Source organism: Episyrphus balteatus, chromosome 4 (assembly GCF_945859705.1).
Source record: "Episyrphus balteatus chromosome 4, idEpiBalt1.1, whole genome shotgun sequence".
Lineage (NCBI taxonomy): Eukaryota > Metazoa > Arthropoda > Insecta > Diptera > Syrphidae > Episyrphus > Episyrphus balteatus.
In genome coordinates, this window is record NC_079137.1 from 58,719,918 (window position 1) to 58,733,039 (window position 13,122).

A 13,122-nucleotide genomic window follows, 5' to 3' on the forward strand; every position below is an offset into this window, starting at 1 on the left:
CACATTTATCTATCCACATTTATCTATCCACATATATCTATCCACATTTATCAATCGACATTTATCTATCCATATTTATCTATCCACATTTATCTATCGACATTTATCTATCCACATTTATCTATCGACATTTATCTATCCACATTTATCTATCGACATTTATCTATCGACATTTATCTATCGACATTTATCTCTCCACATTTATCTATCCACATTTATCTATCGACATTTATCAATCGACATTTATCTATCCACATTTATTATCCACATTTATCTATCCACATTTATCTATCCACATTAATCTATCCACATTTATCTATCCACATTTATCTATCCACATATATCTATCCACATTTATCTATCCACATTTATCTATCCACATTTATCTATCCACATATATCTATCCACATTTATCAATCCACATTTATCTATCCATATTTATCTATCGACATTTATTTATCCACATTTATCTATCCACATTTATCTATCCACATTTATCTATCCACATTTATCTATCCACATTTATCTATCCACATATATCTATCCACATTTATCTATCCACATTTATCTATCCACATTTATCTATCCACATATATCTATCCACATTTATCAATCCACATTTATCTATCCATATTTATCTATCGACATTTATTTATCCACATTTATCTATCCACATTTATCTATCCACATTTATCTATCCACATTTATCTATCCACATTTATCTATCCACATATATCTATCCACATTTATCAATCGACATTTATCTATCCACATTTATCTATCCACATTTATCTATCCACATTTATCTATCCACATTTATCTATCCACATATATCTATCCACATTTATCAATCGACATTTATCTATCCATATTTATCTATCCACATTTATCTATCGACATTTATCTATCCACATTTATCTATCGACATTTATCTATCCACATTTATCTATCGACATTTATCTATCGACATTTATCAATCGACATTTATCTATCCACATTTATCTATCCTCATTTATCTATCCACATTTATCTATCCACATTTATCTAACGACATTTAGCAATCGACATTTATCTATCCACATTTATCTATCCACATTTATCTATCCACATATATCTATCCACATTTATCTATCCACATTTATCTATCCACATATATCTATCCACATTTATCAATCCACATTTATCTATCGACATTTATCTATCCACATTTATCTATCCACATTTATCTATCGACATTTATCTATCCACATTTATCTATCCACATTTATCTATCCACATTTATCTATCGACATTTATCTATCCACATTTATCTATCCACATTTATCTATCCACATTTATCTATCCATATTTATCTATCCACATTTATCTATCGACATTTATCTATCCACATTTATCTATCGACATTTATCTATCCACATTTATCTATCGACATTTATCTATCGACATTTATCTATCGACATTTATCTATCCACATTTATCTATCCACATTTATCGATCTACATTTATCAATCGACATTTATCTATCCACATTTATCTATTCACATTTATCTATCCACATTTATCTATCCACATTAATCTATCCACATTTATCTAACGACATTTATCAATCGACATTTATCTATCCACATTTATCTATCCACATTTATCTATCCTCATTTATCTATCCACATATATCTATCCACATTTATCAATCGACATTTATCTATACATATTTATCTATCGACATTTATTTATCCACATTTATCTATCCACATTCATCTATCCACATTTATCTATCGACATTTATCAATCGACATTTATCTATCCACATTTATCTATCCACATTTATCTATCCACATTTATCTATCCACATATATCTATCCACATTTATCAATCGACATTTATCTATCCACATTTATCTATCCACATTTATCTATCCACATTTATCTATCCACATTTATCTATCGACATTTATCTATCCACATTTATCTATCCAAATTTATCTATCCACATTTATCTATCCACATTTATTTATCCAAATTTATCTATCCACATTTATCTATCCACATTTATTTATCCACATTAATCTATCCACATTTATCTAACGACATTTATCAATCGACATTTATCTATCCACATTTATCTATCGACATTTATCTATCGACATTTATCTATCGACATTTATCAATCGACATTTATCTATCCACATTTATCTATCCACATTTATCTAACGACATTTATCAATCGACATTTATCTATCCACATTTATCTATCGACATTTATCTATCGACATTTATCTATCGACATTTATCTATCCACATTTATCTATCCACATTATTCGATCTACATTTATCAATCGACATTTATCTATCCACATTTATCTATTCACATTTATCTATCCACATTTATCTATCCACATTAATCTATCCACATTTATCTAACGACATTTATCAATCGACATTTATCTATCCACATTTATCTATCCACATTTATCTATCCTCATTTATCTATCCACATATATCTATCCACATTTATCAATCGACATTTATCTATACATATTTATCTATCGACATTTATTTATCCACATTTATCTATCCACATTCATCTATCCACATTTATCTATCGACATTTATCAATCGACATTTATCTATCCACATTTATCTATCCACATTTATCTATCCACATTTATCTATCCACATATATCTATCCACATTTATCAATCGACATTTATCTATCCACATATATCTATCCACATTTATCAATCGACATTTATCTATCCACATTTATCTATCCACATTTATCTATCCACATTTATCTATCCACATTTATCTATCGACATTTATCTATCCACATTTATCTATCCAAATTTATCTATCCACATTTATCTATCCACATTTATTTATCCACATTAATCTATCCACATTTATCTAACGACATTTATCAATCGACATTTATCTATCCACATTTATCTATCGACATTTATCTATCGACATTTATCTATCGACATTTATCAATTGACATTTATCTATCCACATTTATCTATCCACATTTATCTAACGACATTTATCAATCGACATTTATCTATCCACATTTATCTATCCACATTTATCTATCCACATTTATCTATCCACATTTATCTATCGACATTTATCAATCGACATTTATCTATCCACATTTATCTATCCACATTTATCTATCCACATATATCTATCCACGTTTATCTATCGACATTTATCTATCCACATATATCTATCCACATTTATCTATCCACATATATCTATCGACATTTATCTATCCACATTTATCTATCCAAATTTATCTATCCACATTTATCTATCCACATTTATCTATCCACATTTATCTATCCACATTTATCTATCCACATTTATCTATCCACATTTATCTATCGACATTTATCTATCCACATTTATCTATCCAAATTTATCTATCCACATTTATCTATCCACATTTATTTATCCACATTAATCTATCCACATTTATCTAACGACATTTATCAATCGACATTTATCTATCCACATTTATCTATCGACATTTATCTATCGACATTTATCTATCGACATTTATCAATCGACATTTATCTATCCACATTTATCTATCCACATTTATCTAACGACATTTATCAATCGACATTTATCTATCCACATTTATCTATCCACATTTATCTATCCACATTTATCTATCCACATTTATCTATCGACATTTATCAATCGACATTTATCTATCCACATTTATCTATCCACATTTATCTATCCACATATATCTATCCACATTTATCAATCGACATTTATCTATCCATATTTTTCTATCCACATTTATCTATCCACATTTATCTATCGACATTTATCAATCGACATTTATCTATCCACATTTATCTATCCACATTTATCTATCCACATATATCTATCCACATTTATCAATCGACATTTATCTATCCATATTTATCTATCCACATTTATCTATCCACGTTTATCTATCGACATTTATCTATCCACATTTATCTATCGACATTCTACCAAATTTCAAGGTTCTACGATAATCAGAAGTGCTCTATAATATTTTATGAAAATTCAGCGGAAATGGGCGGATGCCACGCCCCCTGAATTGAAAATCTCAAGTTTTCGATTTTTTCCTTTGTATACACCACAAGTCCTATCACCGTGTAAAATTTCAAGTTTCTACGATATCGGGAAGTTCTCCATAATTTTGATGATCTGTCAGTGAGTCAGTGAATCAGTGAGTCAGTTAGTCAGTTACGGTTTTAGCGATTTTTAAAGCCTTATATCTCAGAAACTACTCATCGTATGAGGCTTAAATTTTGCGAGGTGTTTGGTTTTGATCAGCTCAACAAATGTAGCGAGTTTGAAATTTCTAGCATCTTTGGTGTGGAAGTTAGAGAGGGGTCGAAAATGGCCTGAGTTGTTTCCTGTAAATAAGGGTGTAGTGCCAAAGTTGCTAGAGAACTTGGCTGGGCACTACCGTGCCCCTTGATAATTTAAAAAATAATTGCATCCCAATATACTTGCATTAAATAAAATTGGATTTGGGGGCATTTCTCAAACTTTAAAATGCATTTATCTCAAAACGACGATTTTGGACTTATGTTGTTATTACCAAACTGCATAGAAATCATATACATATAAAAGTGATTTAAAAAAAAAACAATAGTTTAAAGAAAGAAACAAATCCCGGCCTTATTTCCTTCTTCCTACTGATAAATTTTAATTTTTTTATTTTAATATAGCAATGGCACTCAGCTATATTAGATACAGGTTGTTTGAAAAGTGTAAATTTTCAAATTTTAAGACTAACGTGAGACTAGCCTAACCGCATTCTTAGAACCATCAAATAAAGAAGTTGTGCAGTTATTTGCGTTTTGCTAACAATAAGATGAGATGGATTTATTCCCCTTTTCCAATTGGTAATTCAATTGATATTTTTATATTCTAAAAAAGAAACTGACGAAAACAAGAATTTCTACATTAAAATAAATAGCTATATTATATTGTACCAATTTTAGAAAAGTACAATTTACATAATCAAAAAAGCAATCAAGAGTTAGTTTTTATTTTGATGAAGAAACTTTGATTTTTATTTGAATTGTCAAATCATAGAAAATTTCGCATTTAATTTTTCTGAAATTTGGAATGTAGATTAAAAATTTCTGCAAAATTTCATATCAATTTTACTTAAAATAGTTTTTTTTCCGAAAAATGTTTATAGCGATTTCTAACGATTTTGATTTTTTTCTAAAAACGCGCCCTAATAAAAGAAATCAAATTGCTGAAATTCATTCTAGATGCTGTTTTTTTGTTTGATTTGAAGAACGAATTATTTTTTTTTTTTTATATGTACGTTTTAGAACATTTAACAAAAAATCTTATTTATATAAAAAGTTTTAAAAATTAAAGCAATCTGAAACTTAAGAAAAAGTTCGTGAGATCGAGTCGTGCATTTTGTTTTTCATCTACAGCCCTGTTCCATTGGAAGTGGTATAGTCTTCTAATAGTAGATGTTTTGGTTAATCTAGTACTATCATATACTGTCTTGGAAATCGCTAGTAAACTACTTGTAGTACTTTGCCACCTCCCAAAGGAACAGGGCTTACATTGAAATGAAACGTTTTGTCTTAAGTTTGTTATTAGAATTTTGAACTTGATACTTGATACTTTTTTTCAAAATAATATGTAGTCCAAATTCATTTTCTCAGGGGCCCCGAAAATTTACTCTAGCACACGCCTCATTTTGGTCTAGCGCCGCCTCTGTACATCATTTGTTGTTTTGGATGGTATTTCAATATGTTAAATATTATTTTTTTTTTAGCTTTTAGTTTAAGATCAATTATTTGCAGTGTAGTTTGCTATGTAATATGTAACCGAAATTTGGCAAATACTTTTCAAATACCGATTAAGTTTTAGTTAGTTTCATTTGGATTTCCGCAAAGAAATCATTTTGGACCATTTATTTTCAATATTTCTGTAAATCAAAAAACATTCATAACATTTTATTAGATTTTTTAATTAAAAAAAAAATGGAAAAGTGTTTTTCTGTTTTATTCAAATTTTCAATATTTACCTTTTCATAGGTACAAAATTCTTTGCTAAACAACTTTTATTTTATTTAAATTCGCATATATTAATTACAAATTCCATGAACAAAAAAAAAATCAAACTCTTGAAAATACATTCAAATATTGATTCAAAAACAAATATACACATACGAAAACATTAAATCACATCCTTTTTGTATATCCACTGCAAAATCACAAACAAAAAAAAATTCATTAAATCCCTTTTCTCTCTCAATATCGACACAGAAAAAAAAAAGAAATTAATATAAATAAAATCTTCAACAAAATGAAAACGAAAAAAAATCAATCAAAACACCACACAACTCCTCGAAAAATAGATTGGAAAACAACAATTTTTCAAAGTGCTTTCCAATCAACTGAACTTGTTTGTTTCTCTTGCTTCAATTTGGGTTCTAATTTTCCAATGAAATCTCACCTAACACACATCCTTTTTTCTCTCCCCTTCTACTATACTAAAAACATGAACAAAATTAAAAAACTAAAAAACAAAACAAAAAAAAACTGTTTCATTTCACCAACTGGAGTACATTTTTTTTCGTTTTTGTTTGTTTTTTGTTAATGGGTCAACTAAAAATCTAGGTCTTCCCATTCACATCAACAACATCCAAATCCACCACCCTTCTCCTCTTAGTGTTATTTATTTATTTTTTTTTTTTTTTTTCAATGTTATTTTGTGTGTTGGAGGTGTATCTGCGTTCATTTAATTTCAAAAAAAAAAAAAAAAAAAAAAAAAAACAGAACCTGTGTTTATCACAGCCTTGAATTAATGAAACTTTCATTTTGGCGCTATGTTTCGACTTTCGAACATAAAAACACTCTCCCAACCCCCATTTTTTTCATGTTCATCCCCTTCCGAGGTCGACATTGATCTGATTTCATCTTCTGTCATCAGTCCTTTCCTCTCCAGCCTCCTTTTTATCCTGATGCAGTACTTAACATATTTTTTTTTTTTTAAACAAGATTTTTCCTTCGAATAATTTGATTTTTTTTTTTGTTAAAAAATGACGTCGACATTTTTGAATAAATTGTCATTTTTAATTGAAGAGCCTGCAAAAAGAATCCTTTTTAAAGATTCACAAATGATGTCCTCCTCGCTCGTCCTCATCTCTCCAGAGACTACCACCGAGAGAGTGAGTGTGTGATCAAAAATTCACACATTCCTTGTGAAGAGCCGACGAACGAGTGTATCCTTGTTTTTTTTTTTGTTTTGTTCCGGCAGGCAGCAGGATTCGTTAAAAAAAAAAAATAAAGGAAAAATCATTTTTACTTATTCAATATGAACACAAAGTATCTATCAAAGTTCAAAGATACAACACCTACACTTTTGTTGTTGTTGTTGTTGTTGTTGTTGTTTGATGATGATGTCCTGACTGAGGGTGAAATGATTTGGGGGAGACGTAACCTTTGGCAAGAAGAAGGAAAAAAATTATGAAGCAAAAAAAAAAAATTCAGTAACGTGGAAAAACATTTTCTGTGTTTTGCGGGCTATTGCCGACTTGCTGGTGGGCTTTCCAGCAAAAAACTGGGTCTAGGTTTTGGCTTCTCAAGTAGTCTGAGGGTTCATCCGGAGGTAAAGTTAGAAAAGTATCCTAACATGCGCACTGAAAAGTTCCATTGATTTGATGCTCTTTATTCAGAAAGTTGCATCGAACTTGGTATGAGTTTGAATCGAACTTAGTTTGAGTTCGAATCGAACCTAAGTTTGAAGGAAATATTAGTTCTTTCGGAGTCCTTTTTCTCCAAGTTGACTATCCGGATAAAGAGAATCTAGTTGTATTGACAACATTATTGACTTAGGTCGAGAATCTTCAAACTTTCAAACATGTTTGAAGCACACCATCATTATGAAAGAGATTATATTATATGTGTTTGAATTCAAGGCAAGGCACAATATTAAATTAAAGCAACTGGGGAGATGTTTAATAATGTTCGTTTCACTCCATCCATATTCTTTTATTTTTGTTGCTTTCATAAAGTGAAAGAAATTACTGTCATAAATTTTAAGGGAGCTAATCATGGATATTTACTTTTTAAAGGTGAACACACAAAATATTGACCATAAACCACTAGTTGACTTTAATCTACAAAAAAAAAAAAACATTTTTTTTTAAGATTAAAAGGATTTTAATGATTAAAATTAAGTTAATTGCTTATTATTTGGTATTTTGTTAACAAATTTTCGAGGAGGGATCAAAATTATATTGCAGTCAGTTAAATATTAAAAAAAAATATGCCGTGAGTTGAAGAATTCAGAATACCTATAAAAAACAGTAAAACGTTTATTAGGCGACATAAATGGTATTTTTTATTACCAAGGTATTTAGACTTATGATGATGGTTTTCCGGTGAATACAAGAAGAAAATGAGGCTTCTTTAAACATTAATGCAGCAATAAACATTTAAATAATGATGAGTGAGTTTATTTTGTTTTTTGCTGTTGTTGTTGTTGTTCTTATATTCCGGAACAAAAATTGGAAATGAGATTTTAATTAAACATAAAAGTAAAAAAAAAAAAATTTGTTGGTCTTTGAACTCTATTTTATTTTATTATTTTATATCTTTTCTATTTAGGTTAAACTTATTTAAATTCAAGCAGTTTCGAATTCGTTTTCGATCTTTTAAATAAATTAGACAAAGTAGAAGTAAAGAAAGAAGTAAAGTTCTTACTTTAGAACAACTGGGTCGATTTTATGATCTTTGTTATAATGACTTTGGGTTACTTCCGATTTCAAACAGGCTAAGGTCCTATTTATTCATGCTCCATTAAATTTAAAGTCGCCATTCAAAACGGAGATTTTTAAAATTTATATGTGATTTGACAATTTTTTTTTTTTAATGGCAACTTTAAATAATATAATAGAAAGTGAATAAATTGGAGGCTTAAGATATTTTTTATTTTGATATCTATTTTTATCGTTATTAAGGGAATACTGAATTACCCTACATTTCTAGGAAACATATACATCATTCGTGGAACACCATCGTGAAAATATTTTATTAAAACATTTAAGATATTGGCGCATATTTCTTATGTTCATCAGAGCGAAAAACAACTTTACTACATATTTATTTTAATAGGAAGTACCAACAGTTTTTTCTGGTTTTGTTCATTGCATAAGTGACGTATTAAGGTAATTTTATAACCAAACTTGTAGTCCTTTAAGCTTTAAAATCGATCCCCCAAACGAATTTATTTACAATTTTTTTTTTTGTGGGAAAATGTACCTACTAAAATTTTTTTATAATTTTTTAACTTTTGCAAAAATATTAAACCTTAAAAAAGTTCTATGTAAGAGTAGCTATGCCAAATAAAGGAAAGTAGGTTAGCATTTATTAATCAACACTTGAAACGCTATCTATCAAGCATCTATCAAATCAAAAAATATTGATTCATCATTAAAAAAATGTGTTTTTTTTTACATTTTATAAAATTTTCGTTGAAATTGGCTAAGTCGTTAAGAAGAAATTTATAAATAAAATTGGTTCTCTGATAGGGACCATTAAAAATGGTTTCAGGACCTTCAAAAATAATTTTGAGTACAAATGTTTCAATCTTTTTTGTATCTTTTAATGCTAAAAATATTTTGCACCAGGCAAGGAAAAGTCGATACAGTTGTATTGAATTTGATACAAATGAGTTTTGCTCTAGTACAAAAGTACAATTTATCTAAATTTTTTACTCTGTGTCTAAAAATTCTTTTGCAATCTAAAATTTCAAAATAACAATAACGACAGATCTATTTGTTTAAGTTTTAGTTTAACCCTCTGTTGGCACACGACACCGGTGTAAATTTGGCAGGACAAAAATAAAAAGTGGTCATAAAAAAGTGTCTTTTTTAGGGTGAAAGTACATTTTTTTGGAATTGTGCATACAATATTCGAATTCTTTGGAAAATTCTACATCAATTTCATAAATGATTCTCTATAAAATAGTGAGACCGAAAAAAGTTCTAGCGACATGAAAAAGTATAAACCCAATTCGTAAAAAAGAGGTATGCCTACAGAGGGTTAATTTCAGATTTTTTGAACCAAAATAAATGTTACAATTTGAGTGTAGTGACTTTTTTATTGAAAATATTTATAAAACTGATCTAATGTAGCTGTTCTATACTTATAAAGTCGAAATATACCAAAACTGACTTTATTCTGTTATAAAGTTCCAAAAAAAAAATTAAAACAATTTTCAAAGTATCAAAAGCATTAAGAGCTGCAGACGTAGAATAACTAAAATTTCATGAAATTCAAAGAAAACACGTAAGTTTTCATGTTGGAAATATGTCAACACTAGAATCTTTTTATAGAGTTGTGGTAATTATAGAATATTTAAGTTTGTAAAACTAATTTTAAGTTCAAAACTGAGCCATTATCTAAAAACCATAATATTATTGTACTTTTAATTTTGGGTCACCACGTTTTTTGCATTTTTTTAATACTTGTTGTCTTTTGTGAATATGTACTTTTTCTTATATTTATTTTATACCGAAATTAAATAAAAATTACTCTTTTAAGCAGAAAATAATGAAATGTAAATAGAAAATTTAAGAGTTTCTGCAAATATAACATTTTGGTTAAATTTTAAATTAATTTTTCATGTGAAAAATATTTTTCAATACAATTGTATCCATTTCAGTACAATACAAATAAAGTTTTTAGTACATTTAAAAAATGTCATTTTTCATCCCAGTTTTGCACTATCTTTAAGAGACCCAATTTAACATTTTCTATACACACTAGCGTGCTCTTATCTCATAAAAATCATAGAGTTATCCCAGAAAATGCTTGCTTGAAGGTGAAAGTTATGATTTTTCACTTAAGTAAAAAAAAGTTACAGAGTTTGATTTTTCTTAAAATGATGTTGAAACCATAAGTCTTCATATAATAAATGCAGTTATATTGATAAAAAAAATCATGTGTTTAATTTACACGTGGTCGAAGTGAAACCTTAAAAATCATTTTTTTTGCAAAAAAAAAAAATCGAAAAAATAAAGCTTTTTTTTATTCCATCATTTTTTTGTATATGACAACCTAAAATAAATTTTATACCATCTGAAAGCTTATTGTCTCAGCTCAAAATATTTATATCGACCATGTCTATACAACATCTACAACATCTACAAAAAGAGTTAGAATTGTTTAACCCAATTAGTTTTCATAAAAAAAGCAAAACAATCTCTTTTCTCTTCTAACGCCATTTTTTAAATGACAACCTATAATAAATTTTATATCATTATCATTTCAACTTTTATATGATGCTTCAATCATATTTCTACCATGCCTACAAGAAAAGTAAAAATTTTTTAAAGCCAACCATGTCGAAATTTCAAACTGAGATTACGGTACTTCCTCTACTGCTGGCTGGTCATCGGCAACATATCTTCACAGGTGTTTTGAGGTATTTTTCAAGTTTTTCAATTAAAGATTATATAACTTGTAGACCACGTACCATTATGTGTAATGTATCAAATGAAAGGTAAGACTATCAGCATGCGTATTAAAGTTAAATAAATTTGTTATGTGCTCTAGATCAAAAGATATAACGTGTTTAGAAAAAGAACATCTTTTTACCGTTATCTACTGTATAAATTTCATTCATCTATCTATTAAAACAAAAAAGTTATGATCAATTGCTTTTTCCTGTCGTTTTTTCGTTTCATCTTGTTTCAAATCACTACGATACTTAAAGAAGTTTTCACTTCAAAAATCATAAATTTCACTTTTTGTTAGCGTTCCCCTTAATTTTTATTACCAGTTTAGAATTGGTACATATTTTGTATTATAATCCTCTACATATTTACATAAATTATAAGACTTTATGGTTTTTTTTAGATTTTTTTTGTCTATAAGAAAAGTGCATCAACCTGATGAAGCTTAATGACTCTGAAGATCTTTACAGAAGAACATGTTTCTGAATTAGAACTTGTTTAAATATTCAAACTTATTAACATAAACTTCCATTGATATCAAAACAAGAAAATCCAACACTTTCTATATTCTTAATGTTTTTTTTTATTTAGAATTTTCCATTAAAAAAGAAGTAGGCAGAAGAAAATGAGAAAATGGGAAAGATGGAGAAGGTTCCAGTTCGGGTAAAGATTTTTTGGATATCAGTATCTATTTGACAATGAACGGTGCAATAAGTTTATTTTTTTGTAAGTTTTTGTTCGTTAACCGATTTTTTTTCACTTTTGAATGGATTTAACAAAAATTATTTTTTTTTTTTTTTTTTTTTCAGATATTTCTGTCATCATAAGTAATGCTGTATCAATTGATGATGAACCAGGCCGAGTACTTAATATTAATATAGGTCACAATGGAGGTGGAGGCAACAAAAATGGTGGAGAAAATATTCTTCTTCTAAATCCAGGCGGAGGTCATAATTACCAGCCCTCATATCAATACATACCATCTTATTATCCAGTTCCTTCGCCTTCATACCCAGTTCCCACATATCCAGTGCCAACATATCCATCTCCTGCTCCCAATTATGACGATAATTGTAATTGTCCACCAGGACCTCCCGGATTACCAGGCTCCCCGGGACAACAAGGTACGTTAGGAGAACGCGGTGACAAAGGCAGCCCCGGAATGCCAGGTAATCCTGGCCCAGTAGGACCAACTGGTCCTGATGGATACCAAGGTCCTCCTGGACCAGTTGGCCCAATGGGACAAGCTGGTCCACGTGGTGTGGGTGGAAGTCTCGGGCCACCAGGTTACACGGGAATGCCAGGCTTAGTAGGACTACCTGGAGAACCTGGATTACCTGGACCTCCAGGAACTTAATTTGGATCAAATTTAATTGATAAATGGAAATTATGATATGCAGGTTTAAAAATATTCATGAATAAAAAAAACGTCAAATATTCTAATTATTGTTTTATTTGACAAGATAAATGCTTTTGACGTGATGACGTCAAAAATTGAAAAAAGTGGTTATTTTCTAAACGCAACGCGTAGAAAATTGGAAATTTTTTTTTAATCGATAGATAAATTTATTGTGAAGCTGACAGCAGCATTGGAAAAATTTTTAAAAATTT

The 13,122-nt window shown here is 28.9% G+C and overlaps 1 protein-coding gene across 1 annotated transcript; it reads left to right on the plus strand.

Moving 5' to 3' along the window:
- Window positions 1-12,102: 12,102 nt before the first annotated feature.
- Window positions 12,103-12,900, plus strand: LOC129919990 (cuticle collagen 34-like). Its single transcript, XM_056001136.1, has 2 exons — window positions 12,103-12,237; window positions 12,321-12,900. The coding sequence occupies exons 1-2, from the start codon at window positions 12,210-12,212 to the stop codon at window positions 12,866-12,868; spliced, it is 576 nt and encodes a 191-aa protein (XP_055857111.1). The 5' UTR covers window positions 12,103-12,209; the 3' UTR covers window positions 12,869-12,900.
- The last annotated feature ends 222 nt before the right edge of the window (window positions 12,901-13,122 follow it).